The 23,703-nt window shown below is 36.4% G+C and overlaps 1 protein-coding gene across 3 annotated transcripts in view; it reads right to left on the reverse strand.

The window, feature by feature from the left end:
- The window catches only part of LOC310890772 (maltase-glucoamylase-like), a 36,422-nt gene that overhangs the window by 761 nt on the left and 11,958 nt on the right, over nucleotides 1-23,703 (reverse strand). For all 3 annotated transcript variants that reach the window (XM_083853104.1, XM_083853106.1, XM_083853105.1), the window contains 38 exons: nucleotides 23,564-23,689; nucleotides 23,154-23,285; nucleotides 22,801-22,920; nucleotides 22,229-22,342; nucleotides 21,372-21,456; nucleotides 20,545-20,662; nucleotides 19,780-19,951; nucleotides 18,867-18,983; nucleotides 18,237-18,391; nucleotides 17,695-17,779; nucleotides 17,277-17,333; nucleotides 16,651-16,775; nucleotides 16,014-16,102; nucleotides 15,179-15,228; nucleotides 14,530-14,700; nucleotides 13,618-13,767; nucleotides 12,234-12,449; nucleotides 11,078-11,232; nucleotides 10,079-10,247; nucleotides 9,350-9,446; nucleotides 9,124-9,236; nucleotides 8,905-9,030; nucleotides 8,615-8,743; nucleotides 8,385-8,492; nucleotides 8,029-8,091; nucleotides 7,577-7,711; nucleotides 6,674-6,758; nucleotides 5,668-5,806; nucleotides 5,444-5,577; nucleotides 5,029-5,063; nucleotides 4,560-4,676; nucleotides 3,555-3,703; nucleotides 3,061-3,145; nucleotides 2,865-2,921; nucleotides 2,311-2,435; nucleotides 1,830-1,918; nucleotides 1,146-1,195; nucleotides 140-310 (listed from right to left, as the gene is read on the reverse strand). In XM_083853104.1, the coding sequence (XP_083709230.1) occupies nucleotides 140-310; nucleotides 1,146-1,195; nucleotides 1,830-1,918; nucleotides 2,311-2,435; nucleotides 2,865-2,921; nucleotides 3,061-3,145; nucleotides 3,555-3,703; nucleotides 4,560-4,676; nucleotides 5,029-5,063; nucleotides 5,444-5,577; nucleotides 5,668-5,806; nucleotides 6,674-6,758; nucleotides 7,577-7,711; nucleotides 8,029-8,091; nucleotides 8,385-8,492; nucleotides 8,615-8,743; nucleotides 8,905-9,030; nucleotides 9,124-9,236; nucleotides 9,350-9,446; nucleotides 10,079-10,247; nucleotides 11,078-11,232; nucleotides 12,234-12,449; nucleotides 13,618-13,767; nucleotides 14,530-14,700; nucleotides 15,179-15,228; nucleotides 16,014-16,102; nucleotides 16,651-16,775; nucleotides 17,277-17,333; nucleotides 17,695-17,779; nucleotides 18,237-18,391; nucleotides 18,867-18,983; nucleotides 19,780-19,951; nucleotides 20,545-20,662; nucleotides 21,372-21,456; nucleotides 22,229-22,342; nucleotides 22,801-22,920; nucleotides 23,154-23,285; nucleotides 23,564-23,689 (4,413 nt within the window). The remainder of the gene's footprint in view (nucleotides 1-139; nucleotides 311-1,145; nucleotides 1,196-1,829; nucleotides 1,919-2,310; nucleotides 2,436-2,864; nucleotides 2,922-3,060; nucleotides 3,146-3,554; nucleotides 3,704-4,559; nucleotides 4,677-5,028; nucleotides 5,064-5,443; nucleotides 5,578-5,667; nucleotides 5,807-6,673; nucleotides 6,759-7,576; nucleotides 7,712-8,028; nucleotides 8,092-8,384; nucleotides 8,493-8,614; nucleotides 8,744-8,904; nucleotides 9,031-9,123; nucleotides 9,237-9,349; nucleotides 9,447-10,078; nucleotides 10,248-11,077; nucleotides 11,233-12,233; nucleotides 12,450-13,617; nucleotides 13,768-14,529; nucleotides 14,701-15,178; nucleotides 15,229-16,013; nucleotides 16,103-16,650; nucleotides 16,776-17,276; nucleotides 17,334-17,694; nucleotides 17,780-18,236; nucleotides 18,392-18,866; nucleotides 18,984-19,779; nucleotides 19,952-20,544; nucleotides 20,663-21,371; nucleotides 21,457-22,228; nucleotides 22,343-22,800; nucleotides 22,921-23,153; nucleotides 23,286-23,563; nucleotides 23,690-23,703) is intronic.

The following is a 23,703-nucleotide window of genomic DNA, read 5'->3' on the forward strand; positions in this document are numbered from 1 at the left end:
TGATCTAATATTTCTGTATATTCAGCATCTTGTGATGTAATCATTCCTTTTTCCGCCATCAGGCAGAAAAGGAATGAGAACTGACATACGCCGCGTCCCCTAAATTCAATTCGCCGTCAACCCTAAACGGCCTCTTTACCTGCGTCGTGGTGTTGTAGGACACCGAGTGGGCGGATGGGATTTCTATGCCGTTCTCCAAAACCGTCAGCTGCGTCACGGCCGTGGCCAGCCCCAAAGTTTTCACAGTGGTAAATTTCAAATTGTTCGGGTCAGCGTAGCCCCGGTGCAAAACCTTTATCTCTAAGGTGTTCTGAAAGGGAGAAGGAGAAGGAAATCAGCATTTTTTTTTTTTTTCTCACGTTTAAAGAATCTTTTCATGGTCACAATGTCGTAGAAACAGGCTAAAATAGCTGTGCTATTTTAAGTTTCTTTTTAGTAAAAATTGGTGATGTTAATTGCATTATAGCAGCACCAGGACGCAAAACGCTTCTCAGCTCCTTCGGGTATAGCAGGAGAATTTGTGGGTGTATATATATGTGTGTATAATATTTAAGTAAATATATATTACATTAGGAATATTATAATAGTAATATATATATAAATAAATGTGTGTATATATATAATATACATATAATACACATATATACATACATATATATATACACATATATATAAAATACATATATGTTATATATTTGGGGAATAACCCCCCAAAGAAAAATAAATTGCTCCTATTTATACTGATGCAGGCTATAGAGATGTAGAGGCTATAGAAGGTATATAAATCTATACAGCTTTATCATAAATAAATATATTATATAGACAGAAATGAATATATATATAATATAAAAATAAATATAAATATTTATGGAAAATAGCCCCCCAAAGTAAATTAAGTTGCTCCAACTTATACTGGTGCAGGTACAAAATGACCTTATCCTTCCTGGACGTGCTATTGCAGCCTTGCAAGCCCAAGCAAACGTTCCTTAAAAATCAACAATTAGAGCTCTACACCGGTTGTCACGACACTAAATAAGAGCTAGCACAAAGATATCAAAACATTAAAAGTCCCAAATGTAATGTTCGTTAAACGTAAAGCAGCAACCAGGCTGGGCACTGCAGCCCAGGGAGTTTTTGTTACAAACCTGACGAGCAGTAAATGAGGTCAGCAGATAGACACCATCCTCATACGCATCTGTTAAAAGACCAAAATAAAGTGAAATATAGTCAATTTATTTTTTAAATTTAATAGAAATCTTGTGCTGTATGTGCTATATACTTGCGTATGCGTCGTGCAGCCTGCTACGTGCTGGTATGCTAAAACCCACAATTTTGTGCATTAATTGGGATAATCCCGTTTGCTAGCTTTTAAGCTAATACGTGGCAGACTTCTAAATCTCTCTTATCTGAAGATAATTTGAATTTATTAATATTAAGGAAAATGAGTTAAAGCTTCCCACTTCATCTACGGTTGTGCTTCCTATAGGGTGGAGAACAAATCCCTCTTCTGTATGTTCCCTTAGGTCCAAGGCACAATTTAATTTCTGCAAAATTCAAATTCTCTAAATAACAACATTATGCTTATAATTTAGCATCATTTTACCATTTTTATTGTTTTACATGTTATCATTTTAATCATTTTCCTGTATTTTTTTTCTGCTCCATCCCTTTGAAGACAGCCTTGTTTTGCAATTGTTGCACAATATCCCCAAAATGAAAATTCAGTGTTCATGTTCACAGTCCACAGAAATAAAGAAAAACAATATTTGCACATTGTGGGTGCTGACTTTGGGGGATTTTTTTGTGTAAATGAGCATCTTTGCACTTACCAATGCGCACTCCGTCGTCCCAATAAAGCTGACCTTCTGCAAGCTGACTGTCATTCAAAGCAACAATAAGTGACAACGGGTTTTTTCGGCTATGAAAAAAAAAGACATTTTTCTTCGGTAATCCCATTTTATATTTATATTTTATTTTATATCTCATAAGAGGTATCAAAGTTAAAGTTTATATTATAGACATTGCATGCAATTTAGCTGCCACCAGCCTTCTCTGCTCCGTAGCATTGCATTTAGGAAGCCCAAAAAAGAAGAAAATTGCCCTAAAATTGATGTCCTGAGCAATGCTGGTATTGAATCAAGACAGGGACGCTTCCAAGCACGTTGCTCATCACAAAGGAAAATTTTGCTTTTCCCACTTAAAAATGTGACAGCAAAAAAAAAGCTGCCCCAATTTAATTATTTATTTGCCGTGCTACTAAATATTTCCCTTAAAAAGCCAAAATTGGAGTGGTGACCCTTTGTATTTTACCTGTAAGCGGTGGTGTTAGCAGGGCTCTGCTGCACAAGGACGTGCCCGCCACGGATGTGGAGGTTGATGTGATCAATAGGAGCGGGTAAATTTCTGAATTCTCCCCTAAAGCCAATATACTCGTCCTAGTGATGGAGAAAAACAGAAAACAGAGAAGCAAACACACCAAAAAAACAAAGAAAGAAAACCCCCCAAAATAAACACCAAAACCTCAATAAAACTCCAACAAAACCGAAACAAACCCAAAATTAAAAAAAAATAAAAAATCATAACGCCAGAAAAGATGGGCCCCCTGCTGAATTCTTTGCTTGAAACTTTGAAAAATGAAATTTTATTAACGCCTCCAAAAATATCAAGAAAATTGTCGCTGCACAGCTTTTAAATGCAGCAACAGCTATGGCTTTTTCAGGACAACGGCTTAAATTCAGCATTTTTCAGGAGAACAGCTTAAATTCTGCATGCAGAAAACAAGCATGTGGTGGACTCCCACTCTGCTCTTCTCAAAACATACCAGGAGAAAAAAAAAATATATATATATATTTTTAATTACTTACTGTGTGGTAATCATACCAGCGGGCATTTGGGAGGTACGCATTCACCGTTACAGCACCCTGGAATTAAAGATTTTTGCTTTGGGTCTAATTCAAGCCAAAAAGTGAAGTTTAGCTAAAGTAACGTTGAATATTTTTCTTGTTTTCTGATATTTCATTACTTTTTCCTAATTTTTCCAGTATTTCTATCAGCATTTACCTGTTCCAGTACAGGGCTGATGAGCAGTGCTGGGCCCCACAGAAATTGTTTCTGTATGTCCCATGTTGTCCTGTCTTCCACAAACCTGCAATTTTTTCAAAAAATAAATAAATTAGAAGTGGTCATACACTGTTTTGTTAACCATTTTTGCAAAATGTTTCCCTGTTGAAGCCTTTTTTCCTCAGTAAAACTACTGGTTCCTCAACTGTAAGCATGCTACTGGTAATAACAGGTAATAATCATTACCTGTTCATAAATAATTTCATCTATTTGAATTTGATAAAAAATAAGAGGAATAATCCAGCATTGTGGGAAATTAAGAACCTGAGCAGCCACAGCAAGTCAACGCTGAAAACACGCGTTCTCAATTGGTGCAAATTTGGAGGGAAAAGAGCAATGTGATGAAGCGGAAACATTTTGAGGGGGATTATGGAAATCCTCTGGATTTTCTGGTGGAAATTCATGGTTAGCAGAGGCGAGAGGATCGCGCTTACTCGTGGAGTAGGGGGCGGACCACGGTGCTGCCGTGAGCGTTGGCTTGGTACATCAGCGTGTAGAGGTAGGGCAGGAGGCTGTATCGGATATTCAGCACGTGCCGGGAAATGTCTTCAAACGTTGAATTCCAGGAAACGGGATCTTGCCTCTAAAGAAGAGGAGCTCATTGTCCAAGAGGTATTATTTGGAAGAAACGGGGGAAAAAAAAAAGGCCTAGGTCGAAGAATTAATTTGTGTTTACGTAAGAGTTCACACTGAGCAAAGTTTTCATCTTATACATCCCCCTTAAATTGATATAATTGATATAATTGATTGGTGACAATTGTCAAACCTGCCTCAAACTGAGCACAGAAAAAATATAATTTAGGAGAGCCAGGTGCAGCCTTGCAAATTCCTTCTCCTCCCCTAATTTAGGGCACTGATGTTTATTTATCATTTCTTTTATTAGAGCCAGACATTCTACTCTGCTAGACCTAAGCAGGATAAAATTCCTGTTTCTATTTTTGACATTTTTCTGGTTATTTCACATACCTATTCATCATAATATTCATCAAATAAGCACCTGTTTCATCTATCTATTCACAACTCAGCATTGAGACAGCTGTTTTCATTTATTCATAAAAGGAATACAATATTTTATGGCAAGAAGTGAACAAAATAAAGGAATTTTGGATACTCAGGAATCCCATGTCACTGCTCCATTTTCTAGTTTGCTTCAAAATGATGAAGAATTAAGGATGACAACACTGAAGTCATTTTTGCCCCTTTAAATGCAGAAAGCCATGAAAGTAACCACTTTAGTAAGCGTGATATGATTCAACAAAAATGGCCTATGTGAAAAAAAAATGCTATTTTAGTCTTGTAGATGTGGTCTGGTTAAATAAGGAATTGACACCCTTGAAAAATAATGATCAGCATCTTGCAGATGGGGTGCACTGACCTAAAAATGGGATTTTTGGGGAAAATGAATGCAGGCGTTGGGGCTGGCCATGGCTCATGCTCACCTTGGAGCCCTCCCCGTTGTGGTTCCTCGAATACGGGTAAAAGGCGCCCAGCTGCATCCAGCGCAAGCACAGCTCGTACTCCGAGTCCGAGAAGAAACCGCAGATATCTGCTCCTGTCTGAAAAGTCAGAGATTGCCCAATGGCAATTATTGTTGTTTATTGTCAATAATTGTTGACGGATAATAGTCCAGAACTGTCTATTGAGAAGAGTTGATAAAAGTCGAAATTTGTCTAGTGATAATTGTTGATAAAAGTCAACTGACAATAGTCAATATTTGTCTATTGAGAATAATCGATAAAAGTTGATATTTTTCTATTGCGAATAGTCGATAAAAGTCGATATTTGTCTATTGATAATTGTCGACTAAAGTCGATCGACAATAGTCGATAATTTTCTATTGATAAGAGTTGAATATTGTCGATAATTGTTGAGGTAATTGAGATGTAAGGTAATAAATCAGGGGCTTACATAGGATATTCCGAAGAGACTGAACTCCATCATGCCTGCAAAGAAAACACGAGTCGGTAAGGACGCGCGTGCTCATCAGGTGGAGTGAGCGTTGCATAGACCACACAATGCAGAATTAGAAAAATAAGAGAATACCCACAATTCCTTCATATCTTAAGAAGCAAAGCAGAAGAAAAAGCAAAGAAATCTGGGGCAACAAGGACAGGATCAGGGGAAAGCAGAGAGGAATTTGAGGAGAATGCGGGCAAATTGGCACACCAAACCCAATTTCTGCATAAACGGTGAAGAGTTTCTTAATCAAAGAGGTCAAAAAGGAGTTGGCCATGATGGTTCAACCCTTTTAGACTAAACCAATGTGATTATGAGGAAGGAAATGAGCAATAATTGGACTATGGACCCTTCTCGGTCGACTCACCGATAATTGACTTCTCCAGCTGGTTCCAGGCCGCGGTGTTGTCCCCCAACCAATGCCCCGACCACTTCCCGCTGCTGGGGTACGTTGAGCGGGTGACGATGATGCCCCGCTCCTTCGTTATGTTCCTCAAGACGCTGGGAAAGAGAACGGTCATCAGAACGTAGGCACACAACCTTCATTTGCAATGGGTTTTGGGGAAGGAAGCCCCAAAAAACGCAACTTACTCTAAGGTCGGCTTGGTTTGTGACCACCCGTAGAGGTTGTGGACGTCGTAGTGACGAACGCGGGTGCCATCCGGGAGCTGCTGCTCGCCTTCCATGCACAGCGTCTTGTAAGCCAGCCCCTCCTCCCTCCATCCCAAAACTACAGAAAGGGAGCAAAAACGCTTCTGTTTTAACAGGAATTAAATGATTTGCACTTCGATGATGTACCCTCCATTGGGGTTCGCTTCCTGGTAGGCACAGGCATGGCTATTTATTTTATTTTATGGCTATTTTATTTATTTCTGACATTTTTTTAGGTTTTCTGAAGTTGGATTTCTGAAGTTCAGCAAATCCAGAAATTCCTAAAATTCCCATGTAGGCTTCTGCAAGGGAATTAATTGCTAAAGTGTACCTTGAGGATCCTCCTAAAGAGGATCAAAGAGTAAACAGAATATATCCTGCAAAACTTTATAATTACTAATGTATACTGCAAAACTTTATTATTACTGATGTATCAGCAAAATATACACAGAAAACTGGGGAGGAAAGCCTATTTCTGAAGACTCAGTCTCTGCCAAATACTGAGAAATGGTGTGTAGTATTTCAGGACATCAGGAAACAAGAGAAATATCCCAATAAAGGTGTTACTAATAGTAAGCTATTACTAATCGATTCCACCCTTCTCCAGTATTAATAGAACAGCAAATATTCCAAGAGAATTCCTCAATTGGGGTTCATAATTTTACACAATCAGAGGAGGCACAAGGATATTTTGGAAAGTTTTTGTCACAAATTTCACTATTAATCCAAGGAAACAGCAAAACCCCAAAAGCTGCATCCTTGGGCACGTCCAAAATGAAGTATCTAAATATAAGATAACTACCAAAACACCACCTATTTTTAAACATCTTTATTTTTAAATACCTTAAAATTTCTTTATTTTTAAATGTCTTAAAATATATTTATTTTTAAATGTCTCAAAATGTTTTTAAATATTTTAAAATATCTTTACTGTGATCAGACTTACCAGGCACATATGGTGGGTTATTTAGCTCATTGTCTCTACAGCCCCAAACAGCCCCGTGAACAAAGCTGGATGGTTCGTTCATGTCCTGAAAACAAAGTAAAAAAAACGAGATGAACAAATTCCGCCTCAATGTGGGCACTTGGCTCCTTTGGGCTGCTCTAGCTTGCCAAATATTTTTTATCTTTTTTTTTTATCCTTTAATATTTCTCATCCTTTAATATTTTTCATCCTTTAATTAATTATCCTTTTTCATTGGATAACTTCATAGCCAGATTCTGAGTATCGCATTTCCCCACATCAAATTAATTGGGATTAATCGAAGGTCAGGACTTCAACTTTAAGAAATTCTTCTTTAACAGTCACGTTTCCTGCAAAGGACCAATATTTCTCTGTGTGAAATTGAAAGAAATACAGAAAATACAGCTACAGATTTATCAGGTCCTAAAACCTTTGTACTGGTAGCAGGTGTCTTTGGTGCCTGTGGCACTCTGGAGCTGGAAAACAGGCAAATATCAAATATTTTGCTGTATTTCTAGACATTCAGGTCTTTTGTTGCAGTAATTTATTAACATTTAATAGATACTAAAACTATTGTAGGTCCACTTACGTTAAGAAGCAAACTAAACCAGTCATTTGGCCTCATTGGTTGAAAATAATAGTTTCCTATTGCAAAAAATACATGGATTTTAGGACCTGGTGGAAGATTAACAGCTTTGCAAAAGAGCTATTATGTAGGTAATCAATAATAAAGTAGTAAATAATGAAGATTTGAGGAAGTCCAGTGTTTCAACAAAAAAATATTGATGCTGTTAAGAAGAAAAGGGCTTTCTAAACTTCCATGGACCATTCCAATAATAAGGCACAATAAAAAGTGTCAGAAATCGAATAATTTTTTACACTTACGATCCATATGCCATCAAACTTCAAGCTCTGCGATGCATTGCGGGGATTATCGTAGACTTCCATGATTTCTGTTGCCCACCATTCAGCTGTGGAATTGCGGAAGAAGTCTGGGAAAGCTGTATACGCTCGGTAGAGCTGTGAAAATTGTAGGAAAAAAATATATATATTATATATATAAAGCATAGACTCATGACTGAAAGCATCCCACTGCTAAAACAATGGAATTTGGCTAAAAAAATTGCTTTTGCTACATTTTTTAGATGTTCTGGAAGACAGGCTTGACATTTTCTGCATCTCATGCCTGTGGTATTTTTGATTTTCTTTTTTTTTTTTTTTTGGTCTGTCCTGTTCCGCCAACTCAGTTTTATCATCATTTTTTTTTTTGCCATAATCTGATAACTTTGGCGTTCCTGCCCTGTTTGTGACTATTGACAAAAAGTACTCATGCTTACTTCCACCTGGGTATCCCAATCCAGTGTGTTATTAACTTGCACGTTGGGATAATCCGGCCAGACCTAATAGGAGGAAGAACACATTAAATTAACCAAATGAAACTGGGTATAATATATGGCTTTATAATCTATATAAACATATCTATTTAAAATAATAGATTCAAAATAATCTATATAAATATGTAGATTTATATAACAGCTTGCTATGTTCTCCAGTGGTGACTCAAACCAAAGGTGTTTTGATTTGTGCCACCTAAATTCGGGAATTAATGTGATATTGGAAGTCTTTTAACGTCTTGGCTGGCATGATGCTGGTTTGGATAAAATACAAAAAAAATGTTTTTTAAGAACTGCACCTTTCCAAAGACAATTTCGTTGGAATTGGGCCACTTTATGAAGACATCCTTCTGCAAGCCTCTTTCGTAGGCAAGGTAATTGGTTTCGTTTCCAGATATGGCTGGATCCTAAGATTACAGGGAATATCATATTAATTTTATGTTCCAAAGACAAATACAGAAATCCTGCTAAGCGTATTCTGCATTATTCAATCCCAGACTGCAACTGAAAAGAAGAAGTCCAAACTCACCAGGATTATGATAAACCTCATTCCTTCTTCTCTTATTTTATTAACTAGATTTGGTAATCCAGCAAATTGCGGGCTAAGCGTGAAGTCCAATTGCCGTTCCATATAATCAATATCTGTGTACTGGACATCCTGTGGTTCACAAAAATAAATAAAGAAAGAAAGAATAAATAAATAAATAAATAAATAATCAACATAAAGGGCTTTTTTTGGTCATTTCCTGTCAAGAAGGAGGAGGCCAAGAGGAAAGGAGGTGGCCAAGAATTGACAGGCTTTATTGTTTCTCAACGTACGTAGGGTATTCTGGCCGCCTTCATGTCTTCCACTAATTGGGCAACTTCGGAGTCATTTTCATATCCATAGCGGCACAGCTGGAATCCCAGTGCCCAGTAGGGTGGCAAGACTGGTCGCCCGATCAGCTACAAATGAAGAAGAAAGAACATTTAATGCAAGCAGGTGAAAACAGAACAACAACAAAAAAAAATACTTTGAATTTGTAGCAGGAATCATACCGCAGTGTGTTCCTGAACAACGCTCTCTGGTGTTGGACCCAAAACCACGTAAAAGTCCAGAATTCCCCCAATTGTGCGATATGTCAGAGCTGGCGTGGGCTGGAACGTCACGTCTGAAAACAGAGATCAGGCAGTGAGGCAACAAATGCCTGAGCAAGCTGCTGTCTCAGAACCTGAGCTTTAAAAAAACACGTGGTGAAAATAATGATTTTTATTTTTATTTTACCCATTCCATTGCTGTTGAGCAAGAGAACTCCATGGGCATTGCCGTCTTCTTCAAGACCCATGTAGAATGGCTGGAAACCATAGGAATTCAACTTGTACTGCAAAAAAAGTAATTTTTATTGGAATGACATCATGAACCTTCTGCTTATTTGCATATCCCAAGAAATGATACTTTACAAATAAATGATCAGATGCACAACAGCAACCAAAAACATTCAAAATCATACTGCGGTAGACGTTGACCAGGAGCGATCACTGTCAGCCTCAAATTTTGAGGTCAAGCTACACAAAATTTGGAAGGAGGGAAGCAAATGTATTCCTGCCTTTAAAAATTGCTAAAAATAGGTTTTCTAGGAGAAAACTTATTCTTTTGAAGTATTTCCAGGTAGCCTGTAGCTTCAAGACAAGCGGCTTTCTCTTATTTTTTCATTTTCTCAAGATGGTTCAAGACCTGAGCTGGAAATTTGAGCTAAAATACAGCGCTGCTATTACACAATTAATCCCTTGAAAATATTTGGGTTATGCAGACAACTACACAGATGCACGTAGACACAAAATTTTGGATTTTATATCCTAATTGAATCCCAGCATCACAGGAGTTTGCCAAGGTCTGGTCTAGGCACTGAGGTGCGCATAGGAGGACACCCACCTGTAGCCAAATCAACACTGGTCGACGCCAAACAAAAAACATCATTTTTTTTGGAAAAAATCGGAATTTGTTGTCACTTACGCCAGGAGGCTGGTCCCTGGTGAACATCCCCCACGTGTGCCAGTTCATGTCCCGGCGATACATGGTGTGCTCGGTTTCGCCAAAGCCGTACAAGTACTGGGAGGCCAGGCGGGTAGAAATCTGGATGAACATGTCGCTGAACGTGAACGTGGGCAGCTGCGAATCCCAGCTAGAATGGGGCAAAATACAACAAAATGGTGATTTTAGCATCGTGCATGGCTGGCGACCCTTCCAAGGCCAACTCTTTTCTAAATGTCTTACTATGCACAAAAGTTGGGATAAAATTGTTTTGGTTATCAAGAAAGATTAGAAAACATTAGAAGGTTTGGTGGTTGCTTTTTTATTATTTTTATTTATTTATTGAGCTTAATTTATTTTCTCTTTTTTGGGGCAGATCATTTCAAAACAGACAAAAATCAGCTTTTTTACTGTTAAAAACTGAGTTACAACCCAGTAAAGATCTTCCAATGACTGACATAGATGTGGGAGGCTGAATTACAGAACATATCATTTATTCTTGTTGGCACAAATTAACTCAACTTGTAATTAAATTCTGATTACTTTAAAGAATGGCAAAAAATATTTAGCTTGAAAGGAGTAAGACCTCCAGCTGCTAACTTCATTGTTCTAGGGCTGGTGCGTGCTTCACCAAGGAAAGAAATTAATCTTGTTTGATTTATTAATTGCCCTGTTACTGAAATAGAGAGTTCTGTTTTCCTCTGGGTTAATTATCTCAGACTTAAGAAAAAGTTGAGTGATTGCCAATTTAGCAGAGTTTAGCTTTGGACAGATGTGGGCATTTATTGGGATGGATACAAAAACTTATACGTGGCATTACATATGGGAAAGGAAACTCTTTGTAGGGAAATAAAAAAATACATAATAAATAAATAAAATTAAATTAAAAAAATAAAAAAGAGAGGAAGGGAAAAGGAAGGAGAGAAGATAAAGAAAATTTCAACTCAAAATCCCGACATGAATGGAGTGAGCGTGGCTTACATAACGGTCCCAGTGCTCCTGCGTCGAACCTGGATCCCAAACGGCTTTGTCTGGAGCGTTACGTCGTAGAGTCGCTGCTCGGCTGAGCTCGTTGGGGTGCTGGGGAGATTCAGCGGGACCGGCACCTCATACCTTTTATTTGCATAATCATAAATCTATGCAGGGAAAATTAATTCAGGTCAATGCACACAGAATCCAAAAAGGAAAAAAAGGATAAATAAGCAACCTGTATTTTCAGAAATTCAGGATAAAAAATAGCAAAAGCAGTATTCCTATTGAATTAGATAAAATTAATTTACAGACTGGAAGACTCCAAGTCAGACACAGAGTTGTTCAAAACCTTGCCAATAATGATAAGAATTACTTTAAAAATTAGTAAATCTGTTAAATGGTTTCCTTCAGTGCATATTCCTTTCTCAAATTCCTTCAAACTATTGGGGCTGGAAAATAAAGAGCAATAAGATTTTATTTTGGACAAGGAATGACTCTTAATTATTCAAATATCTTAAGTGTATTTTTAGGTATGATGGATTTCACATTTTTGGTTCAATTTTTAGGTAATTTTAAGAGATTCCTCTTTGGGTTTTCTGCAGTATGTAGGATGACACGACTTGATTCAAGACTATGTCTGCTCGTTTTAATAATATACCCAATTTAGAGTTATTTTATTAAACATAGAGTAATAAATTATAATCTAAATGATAAGATATTAAAGGTTTCAGAAGTTGAACGGTCAAGAAAAAGTCATGTTTCATAACAGAACTGATTATATTGATTAAATCTCTTCAGTTCCAGTTCTGTATGACATCCCACGTACACATTGACATTGTATGCTCGATCTATGATTTTCCAGTAGAAAAAATGGGATGAAATTCCTCCACGAAAAACAAGATATGGCCTAAGAGCAATAAATGCTCTTTAAATTGCACAGAATCTTGCAGAATTGCTCAGAATCATGCAGAATCACACAGAATCACTTGGTTTGGGAAAAACCTCCAAAATCATCAAGTCTAACCATTAACCATGCATTTGGTTAAAAAAAGAAACTCATTTTGATGAGAGTGCACCACCCATGCAACACTAAACTGACAAAAAACGTCATTCTGAGAAATATAATGAATTTGGCTGGCGGAGGACCAGAAACTGGGAGAAATACCTTAAACTGGAGCATGTCGTTGCTGTGGTATATCACCTCCAAGCGAAGCGTGCTGATGGGCGACGTGGACCTCTCAAAGGCCCTGGCCGTGGTGTTTGTGTAGGTGAGGTTGGCCGCCAGCCCCGACGCCGTGTATTGGACATTGGAGATGGAGTAACTGTTGTCAGAGCCGTAATAGCAGTAGGGAATGTTCAAACCAGAACCGGAGGTGTCTTCCTGAAAATGCAAGCACGTGGCCAATTAGTGAAGGAGTCACTTGCTTTTCTTTTTTAATTTAGTTTTAAGCAGCAAGGATTCCAAAAGTTTTTGTTTTTTTTCCAGATAACACATTTTTGTCCCCAGTGTTAAGCAATAAAGGCAGATTGTTATTATTATCCACACTGTTTTAGAAATAATGAATTCGTTCCAGTCAAGAATTCACCCTCAAATTATTCCAAGCGCTGACGTTGGTTAATGCATCAGCTCTCAATAATCACCATTTCTCCTATTTGTACAAACAAATCTGTGCCTTCTCATTGCATTTTATCTCCTAATGAGTATTTTTGCACCTTTTGTCACCAAATTCAAGGCCTCACTCAACTTAAGAAAACATTTAAAATAGTTCATAACTTGGCCAAACATGCTTCTGCACGAAGAGCCATTCTCAAATATCTAAAATTCCCCAAATATTTCTAATAACGACAAACACATCTAATAATGACAAATTTCAGGCAATTCGTCCACCACTCCAGCCTGTGATCACGCTGTCACGGTCATCACAACCATGCACAACAATCCAGAAATAAAACCTAAAAATCTCCAGGAACAGGAATTATGGTTTGGATATATCCAACGGGGGCATGACCCGTTACATTCACAGAGAGTGGAAGATTCCCTCGAGATTCAAGGATCTCTTCTCATTCTGGATTTCTCGAGGAATTGAATTTAGCTGAATGTGTTTCAACAATGGAAGCTTAATATTTAAAAAAAAAAAAAAATGCAAAAAATCCCAAACCTGATGCATCGCAGGTCTTGTTGGCAGTGGCAGAGCCCAATGGAGGTAAGAATATCAAGTTTCTTCTATTTTTTATAACTCTATTATTATTTCTATAATAATCTATAGAATATATTTATAGCAATAATATTATTTTCTATTTTTCTAATATTCCTATTATTTTCTATAATCATAGAAATACACCATTATAATAATATACACTATATTATTATTATATACTGTATTTTCCAAAACACCAGATTTTCTTCTAATTTTCAGACTTCAGAACTGGTTTAAAACAGCTTCAATGAAGCACAGTTTTCTGAGGCGATCTGACAGAAGGAAAATTTGAACTTTTTCTTGTAAAAAAAAAAAAGTTTAATTCTTAAAACAGGATAAATCTTTGCTTACAGCCCAGGTGCAGCCGCGTTGTTCGCATAGTTCCTTGGTGGCCCCTGCGCTGGGATAACAATCAAATTTTTCAGAGACGCGGGTTCCTAGAGTCCATCTTAAGGAGTACGATTTGCCTAAATCAAGCTGGAGCCCTTTTATAACAGCAAACTATAAAAATTAACAATAAAGCAATTAAAAATTTACAATATTAACAAAAATTAACAATAAGTTGTGTATCCCATTCATTATTGTCTTTTTTTTTTCTTTTTTAAGATCTGCAGAAACAAGAACTTGCCCAACATGACATTTTATGCACTCTGATTTTTCCAAATGTTAAATAATTTCAACCGTTAAATTTCACCCGATGTTAAATGTTGCCAAATTCACGCACAGATCTGGAAAAGCTCCGACCCCTCAACTCACATGGAAGCACACTAGGGCTGAAGAGAATCGCACAGCTCTTAACTAAATGCTTAAGTTTTTTAAACCAATTGATTTTTTACCTTTTATATTTACGATTTGAAAACTATTTGATTAAGTGGTAAAGAAGGCAAATATTACCTCCCTCCTGCAACATTAACTAAAATTCTAAATCTGTTCCCCCCCCTTATAAATGTAATTGACCCACGTAAATAAATAACAAACATTTTTTTGTTCGCAATGTCTGAGAGCAAATCAGATCTGCCACCTAAATACGTGAGTTTAATGAAATTATACTTTGTTTTTCTGCAGTAAAATCTGCATATACCAAAGACTTACAATACTACTGGCCACTCTCTACTGTAATATATACCCAACAGATATAATAATATATTATAATTATTTTATATATATACATTTATATAATTATATATATAACATATAGTATTTATATATCTAATATATATGACTCCAGAAAAATTTAATTCCAGTTTTCCTCCCATTCTTTACCTTGTCTGTAGGATTATAGGTGATGTTATGAGAAGAAACTTGCTCAACATTGTTCTGCAGCACCGTGACTGTCATCAGTTCCTCCTGCAATCCCAAAATTTTGATTTCTTCGAACACCAGGTTGTTCGGGTCGGAGTAATTGTTGTTTATGACGTTCAATTGCAACGTGTTCTGAGAAACAATGAAATAATTGCATTGAATTGCCAGTGTTTCCCCAGATTTTAATTCCGCTCTTCCCCTCACTCATCGGAGATATTCAGCTTCATTTTTTTTCCAATATACAAGGATTTCTGTCAATTTGTCAGATTTTGAGACTCACAAGCATTGTATTAATCTCCTTTCAAATTCTACCTGCTGATGATGTTTTACAGCTTTTCTCCTTTACAGACTTTATAAATTTATAGAATTTATAAATTCTATAATCAGGTGTTTTTTCTCACTCTATAATATATCAAGAAATTGGAATTTTTCAGATATTATAAATAATTTCATTAGCGATAATATTTTGAAAATGACACCTCTTAGACTTTTACCAAATACTCCATTTCTTAGTAATATTGTAGGAAAATAGGGAAAGGAAAAGAGAATACCCATAGAAGTTTAACATTGGAAATGAAAATTAATTTTTTTAAAACATATGTATACTTACATTGGAAACTTTGAACTCATAGAAAATGTAGTTTCTACTGCCATCGGAAGCTAAAATACAGAAAAATAAATTTTGGTTGCAGCACAGAATGAAAGGCATTAAAAAATAAATAAATAAAATGCATTCTGCCAATTTCCGTCTTTTGTGGAATTGACCCAGGATGTCAATATCCTTTTATTTTCCTGAAATCTCTGTGATTTTTTTAGTCTTTTTCAAGTTTAGGAATTACCTATCAAGTCATGATATTATACACTGCAGAATATCTCTTAGATGTAGGAGCATGAATTCCATGAAGGGCAAAGAGGCTTCAAAAGCTCCTGAAGGATTTAAGTATCCAAAGTCTTTCTAATTAAATGATAATGGGATGCCTAAATAATCAGAAATTCCTTAGAAAATTCAACATTCTTCATTCGCCAAAAAATCCTTCACTTCAAGATTAAAATAAAAAAATATATATATTTTTTTTATATTGGTATGTTATTCAAATTCATGAACATGGGAAGCAGCTGCCTTAAAAATTTTGGTGTCAGTAAGCATACCTTTTGAGTTAACAACATTTTTGCTGATGTCCCCAGGAATTTAACTGATTCCAAAAAGGTCAGAAATGTAAAAGTTTTCATCTTTAACCAAATTTTCTTGGTGAACAGGGGTTGCGTGGTATTTCTCCCACTGAAACTCATTTGGGTGCATATCAGAACGTGTGCATATGCATGGGTGCATATCATGAACGTGTAGATGATCTTTAAGGACCCTTCCAACCCAAAAACTCTACAACAACCCTACAAATATTTTTGGGCCATTTTTCCTGAACTAACAAGAGCTGATCAAGACTCACGTGCGGATTCTCCATCATCCCAGAACAACTCCCCAGTTGCTTCTTCGTTGTCATCCAGCGCAATGATCAGTCCCATAGGATTCTTACGGCTGTGGACCAAAAACAAAACCCCACAATTTATTAATAAATACATTTTAGATGTGTAATAAACAGTCTTTAAAGTAAAATAAAATAAAAAGTCTTTAATGTTCATTTTAAGAGTGTAGAGCTCAACGGGGCTTCAGAACTTTGAGAATTGTCTTGTGTTGGTCCCTGGTTATCCAGGGTTTACGTGTTTGATGATTTTCAAGTAAAAGAATAAAATCCACTGAAAGTTTGCAAAAGGAGAAAAGAGAGAAAAAAGAAAAAGAACGAAAAGAGAAAAATCTTCTCTAGTTAATTATAAGAAATACTACGTCATTGGTCATGAAAATGAATGATGACTGTCCTTAATTTCCAAGTTTCAAATGTTAAGTACTACTAGATAATAATAGTGCTAAAATGCTGCTAAATAATAATGCTCCAAATACTACTTTTTTTCCTTTTTTTCCTTTTTTTTTTTTTTTTTTTCCTGAAAGCAGATGACCCCAAGCCCCTTCCTTGAAATCCCATTTTCCTGCCAGTTTAGTGAAGGATCATATTCCACCCTTGGACATACCTTGCAACAGTGGTGATCGCTGGCTGCTGGGTAGGAAAAACATAGCCACCTCGCAGGTGAAGCCCCATCCTGTCCGCGGGCAGGTAGAGCGGCGTTTTCTGCTTCCTGACGGACAGTTTTGCGCCCTTGCGGAGAGGGATAAAGAAGAATTAGGTTACATCACCCACTGCTGTTTTAATTCCTTATTTCTTCTTAATTCTTCCTTTCTTCTCTCTAATTCCTCAGTTCCTTAATTCCTCTCAATTTTTTCTTTTGAATCAATTGCCACTTCCTTAGTTCTTCCTTTTGACTTGATTCCCATTCTTTAGTGCTTTTTTTACATAATTCCCAGTTCCTAAATTCTTCCTTTTGGCTTAATTCCCAGTTCCTAAATTCTTCCTTTTACTTAATTCCCAATTCCTTAATTCCCAATTCTTTCTTTTGGCTTAATTCCTAGTTCCTTAACTCTCCCTTTTGACTTAATTCTTAATTCCTCAATTCATCTTAATCCCTCCTTTTCTTAAAAGGTTTTAGTCCTGAGACTATCCATATTGTTGCCGATGGTCCCAAAGTAAACCAGCAGAGATCACTGTGGTATAATGCTAAAAATCAGCAACTCTCCACATTTCTGTACCCTATTTCCTTACCGTTTCATAATCGTACCAGACAGCATCAGGAATATATGCTTCAATTGTGTCCACCCCCTATAAGGAAAAAACAGAGACAAATTTCATATTTGAATGCAAATTAATCCAATAGGCCAAATTTTCCAAAATCGTAATAAAGCTGACAATGAGAAAAAATCTGATCTTCCTCCTTACTTTTAGGCTGAGTAACAATATTTTCCCAAAACTCAGAAAATCAGAAGGCAATTTCAAACCGAAGGAATAAAAGAATTAGGGGGATAGATGGTCAAGGAATTCAACTTGTTGAGGGGGTTCTGCTGCAATTTGCTGTAAGAAAGCTGAAGTTTTTGACTTGAGGTTCCTCGGGAATTCATGACGGGACTTGATATCAAGATGTCAAATATCAAATAATATCAAACATTGAGACAGTGAAACCTACTTGGTCAAGTACGGGGCTAATGAGCAGGCCAGGACCCCACAGGAACTGCTTGTCCACGCTCCACGTTGCTTCATCAGAATAAAACCTAAGCAAAAAGGAAGGCAATGGCATTAATTGTGCTTAATCTTAGGTAAATACATAGCTTATTAATTTAGTCTGCATTAATTACGCCTGTGCATAAGTGTGTCTGGGTGTGTTTCTTAAGGTAGTTTAAAAGCTTCAAGAAAATAAATAGGAATAAAGGCAGGAAAATTAAATTTGTAAAACAGACATGCTGACAGAGAATAATTTAGTCAGCTGCTAATGAAATTTCATAGAAACTCTTAGAGTAACTGATAATTATGATGTGTGTGCAGAAATTATAGATGGATTTGATGACTCTCCAGATTACTCTAAAATTGTATTTCAAAATTCAGACATTGTGCATATTCCAATGCGCAGTATCTTTCACAAACTAGACATGGTTAACTTCTTTCTAGGAAGAACAGATGTGGGATAGAATTCTTTCTTTCTAAGAAAAAAGAATGGATTTGGGAACATACTCATGCAAAACTGGCCGTGCCACCGTGTCTCCTTGAGTGTGAGCTTTGTAGAAGAGCGTGTACAGGTAGGGCAGCAGCGTGTAGCGGATGTTCAAGTAGTGCTTTGAGGTTTTCACCAAAATCGAATCGGCTCCAAAGTAGGCAGGATCCTGGGGCTGAAAGTAATCAAAAAGCGATTTTAATTTCTGTGGTCTATGGGGTGCTGCCAAAAATCAGGATGTTCTGGCAAGCACAACACATTCGTGGACACCAATGGGTATGAAATTTGATGTCAGATGTAGATTTACAAAAATGAAACGATGCCAAGCATATTCTCTGGTGCCTACAATTAATCCTTATAAAGCTAAACCTTTCTGAACCCTAAATTATTTGCAGCAAGGATTTCCTAAGCATAAGGTTGCACCAATTTCAAACCAGTCTACTGTTTAACTATTAGTGGTAGAAATTTATTTTTCAGAATTCAGAAGTTATTTTTCAGAATTCAGAAGTTATTTTCAGAATTCAGAAGTTATTTTCACAGATTCTGAATTTATTTTCACAGATTCTGAATTTAATTTAGTATTAACTACCAGAACAGAAATGCGATAGCTTATCACAAGATGAATCTCTGTAACAGGATGTACAACTTACTTGGCATAGTTCGGTGTTGTGATTCCTGGAAAATGGGTAAAATGCTCCTACTTGCATCCATCGCCGGCAAAGTTCTTCTGAGACGTCATCAAAGAAACCACAAATATCTGCTCCAATCTTAAAATAAAACCAGAATGTGTTGAGCACACGGCACATCTCTACCAAAAATCCTCTAAAGATACGGAGATTTTTCTGTTCATCCCTAATTGATGCCTAGGGTCATAGAGCCATTTATCCCATTTTTACATCCCATTTCTCCAAATCTTTCATCTGTACCTAAATTTTATATTTTCCATTGTGTTTTCCTCTGTTTGAACCCCAGAATTCTGGAGATATTACACGAAGTAGCCAGGTAGAAATTGACTTTTCAGTAAATACTTTTCAGCCCAACATCTGTGCACGTGGAGTTAGAATTATTCAAATATAGGTCCTACAGAAAGCTAAACCGACTCCAAGCTAAAACTGCTCATTGGTGCTAATATGCATAAATTAGCATAATAGTACCAAGGTCACAGAAATTCAAAGAAAAATGCCCACATCCTGGAAAGGGATGTGGGCATTTCATTAATAATTGCATTTAAAGACTTTCCCAGAGGTATGAGGTGGCTTGAAACACCAAATCTTATATTTGATATCCATACACACACATATTCAATAGAGGGAAATGGTGTAAAGATAAAATCAGTTATTCCTGGGAAGAAAATATTTAAATAGACTCCCAAAGGGATTAATTTTAAGCTTTGAAAGGTGGAATTAGGTTGAACTAGATGATCTTTAGAGGTCCCTTCCAACAAAAACCATTCCACAGTTCTACTATAAGACTTTTACACAGATGGGTTTATATATATCAAGCTTGATAGGGCATAATTTAAATTTTTGTTGTAAAAAGGTACCAAAAATGACCATTTCGTACATAAGGGATTCCAAAGAGCCCGAATTCCAGCATTCCGGGAATCGCCCATTTGAGCTGATCCCACGTGGCGGCGTTGTCTCCCAGCCAGTGTCCCGCGTACTTCCCAGACCCCGCAAAAGTAGACCTTGTAAGAAGGAAGCTTCGTTTCCCAGGAAATATAGTTTTGATGGCTCTGAAAAATCAAAAAAGAGTGGAACTGGGCAAAGAATAAAGAGGGTATGGAGATGAGTAGCTCTACCTACACTTATATTCACTGATTTACAATGATAAATAAGCTAAGGACACAGACTCCCCTAATTTTTAAGGTGTCTATTAACTAAATTATTATTTTTATTAATTTCACTATCATCATTAATTTCACTAGCATCAATAATTTCACCAACCTTAAAGAACCCTTTCACTTTTGCCTGCCAACCTTCATCACATTTTAAGTCTAAAAAACAAAGCCTGGGTCTCCTTTCAGCTTTGCTCTATGCGCAGAACTGCGTCACCAAAATCCAGTGCTAGGGCTTTGAATTTTGACTCAAAAATTTAATTTGAATTTCAAAAATGCAATTTTGAATGCCCATTGTGGAAAGATTGGAGATGCAGAGGCCTGATAATTCCTATCGACCCACAGATTGGGTTCCTTGGGAAGTGAATTGCCCAAGATCAAGGGCATTGGCTCTACTCTGGAAGGTCGTTTCCAACCGTAATGGTTCTATGACACTCTGATTATTATTATTTATTTACTTTTAATTTGAGATGTTAAGAAGTCTTCCTTACTCTTGTGTTGACAGAGTCATGGAGTATCCAAAAAGGTTGTGGACATCATATTGTTTCCCCCAATTTTGCACTGCATCCATGCAGAGTGTATTGGAATACAAGAGTCGGTCAAGAATTCCTGCAATAGAGCAGTTTAGGAAATGTATTTTAATGGATTGAATTTAATTGATTTACTTTTAATTACATACAAAGAAGTATTCTGCCTTCAAACTTTCTGTATCTCACAGCAATCCACATAGAAAGCAAAATAATTCCCTGCACACTCCTGAGCATTGCCAATGGGATGGGATTTACCAGCGTGAGGCTAACGTACACCAAATTTTCAATTTCATAACATTAAATCCAGCTTCAAGCTGTATTTCTCATGCCAGGAAGGACTCGCCCAAAAACTATACCCCAAAATTTCTGAACCATTTGATCTGGCCATGGCCATTGTCTAGCAATGATCAAAGGTCTGGCTTGATCAAGAATTTCAGTTCCTCTTTAGCATTGCCTGCACCTCTAATTATTGACATTGAAATAGTAGGTGATATAGATGGTAATAAAACAACAAAAGATACAATTATTATATACGATTAAGGCACTGACAACCTTCATTTATTATTCTGATGGGTGTAAAACAAGATATTCTTTTCTAGTGAGCCATATAAACCACATCTTTGACCTGGCATTTGGTATATATTTACTTTCAGTCAATAAAAGTACTCAAAAAATCTATAAAACCCACAGTAAAATCCCTCCATATCCTTTTAACTGATAACACAATTATCCACAGAATTTTTGCTAAAAGATTTATTATTTTTTTTTGCTAAAGACGACAGACTTACGGGGTGTGTAAGGTGGGTAGTTTAATTCATTCTGCTTACAACCATTACTTGAGCCTTGAACAAAGTTGGCTACTTCATTCATATCCTGAAAAATGGCAAATTCCAATTTCAAATTGAGGCTAAAACATTCCCAACACCGATATTTTTTGGACTTTCAGCCAACTATGTCATTGCAAAGCAACTTGTAGCTGCTGACCGGAGCGCACAAGAAGCACAAAAAATACTAGTTATTTTTTTCCTCCAGCAACCACAACACCAATGTACAAAATCATCAAAAAAGTCTTTCTGAATGTCAGAATGATGAATTTGGAGCAAAGTGGTGATGGCAGGATTTCACCCAAACTGGATAAATTGCAGCTTTTCCCAAATCCTGTGTTATTTTTCTACAAATTCCCAAATATTTGCACAAAATAAAAACAACCCTCTGGCTGCGTGTTCCAGCCTGAAAAGAAAAACGTCCTTACCCAGTAAAAATCCCAAATCCTACAAAAGGTGTTCACTTTTTCTCTACCTAAAGGCATAGTTCATTAAAAATAAAAGCTACCATAGGAATTATGATCGTGGTCACCATTATTCTTTGATAAATAAAATTACGCTGAATATGCCTTGACTGAAGGAAGCAAGTATCCAATGCATTAGGGTAAAATTTAAGTTTTTTAATTAAAAGCTTTTAAATTAAAATTTTTAAATTAAAATTAAATGAAAAATCAAAATTACAGAAGAGATGTACAAATACTGCATGGATTTCAGGTTATTCACCATAAACCGTTCTCCAAATTCATTGCAGAATAAAACAAGCCATAAAATTGACTTTTTTTTCCTTTTTACGAAAATCAAAAAAATGGTGAATTCCTTACAATCCAGAGCCCATCATATGGCACTTCCTTGTAAAACTCTTGACACTCTGACACCCACCAGCTGGTGCAGGTGGGACTGGTGAAATCTGGGAAGACAGTTCTGCCTGGCCACACCTAAATAAAAAAAAAATATATTAATTGAAAAAATAAAACTTTTGATGGTGTTATGGAAAAAAACCAAAACATTCTGGGTATTAAAACTGAGAAATATTATTTTTGCAGGACAGTGTTGATACAGGCATCAGGAGAAGACTTTTGAGATATGGATTGCAAAAGAGTATTTACACATAGAAAGAAGTTGTTAATGTATTGAATTTTCAGCTCAAAAGTCATTTTTTTTAAGTCAAAATCAAGTTATGCAAAATTGTGCGGTAAGTAGATACATTTGTAAACTTGTTCTAAAGAAATTTTCAAAGCACTAAAGGGGAAATTGCTCTGTGATAATTGAAAATAATCATAATAATCATAAATCAATATTGGCTGCTGGCATCTCCTGGCCATTTAAAATCTTTCTTTTCCTTTTGACCTAATGTACAGAAAATTGCTAAAAAAAAATGGAAATATTTCCTTACCGCGCCAACTAAGGGTGTTACGCCATCGGATTCGTTAATCCAAACTTTCTTGCTTTCTCCCCTGTCATAGGATAGGTAGGGTAAATTGTTCTCAAGACGCTCAGTGCTAATAGCTGGATCCTAAAAAAATGGAAGAAAAATACAATACTACAGAAAATGTGCACCCATTGTTACTGAGCCCAGCAACTCTAAGGATGTCAAGTGTAGCAATGTTCAATTATCCTGATATTATTTAAAAAGGAAAAATAATTCATTTCTTTTGAATAATACACAATATATAACATTATGTATTTGATGTAATGTCATAGTAAAATATATTATTATAATTATTACCAATAATAATAAATGCTTACCAGTATGAGAACATATTTTTGCCCATAGTCGTGCAGATACCTTTGAAAATTAGGGAGGTCTGTGAATTTCACTTTGTCATAAGTAAAATCTTTCCTTGCTTCCATGTAATCAATATCTGTGTATTGAACATCCTGAAAGAAAAGAAGCAATACTTGACTCTGGGATGTGCTGCATTTTGATTAAAATTTCTGGAAAATCAGCTGAAACAATCAACTGGGTGCAGGTGTCTATTTTTAATGATTATTCACCAGTCTTGTTTTTTTTCACAAAACTGGGAAAAATTGGCTCTTGATGCTGATGTTCTGTGGCTTCTGAGAGCATCAGAAAATCAGATATTGGGAAAAATAGATATTTTAGTTGTTTGTTCAATTTTGCTGCCTTCTCTATGAAAAGTCACATTTTTACTCACGTAAGGAAGTCCAACTGCTCTGTTCCGCTCCACAACCGCCTTCACCTCATCCAGAGACCCATAATCATAACGACTAAGCTGAAACCCGAGAGCCCAATAGGAAGGCAACGCCGGCAATCCGACCAGCTGGAAATTAAAAC

Source organism: Anser anser (genome assembly GCF_964211835.1).
Source record: "Anser anser genome assembly, contig: HAP1_SCAFFOLD_452, whole genome shotgun sequence".
NCBI lineage: Eukaryota > Metazoa > Chordata > Aves > Anseriformes > Anatidae > Anser > Anser anser.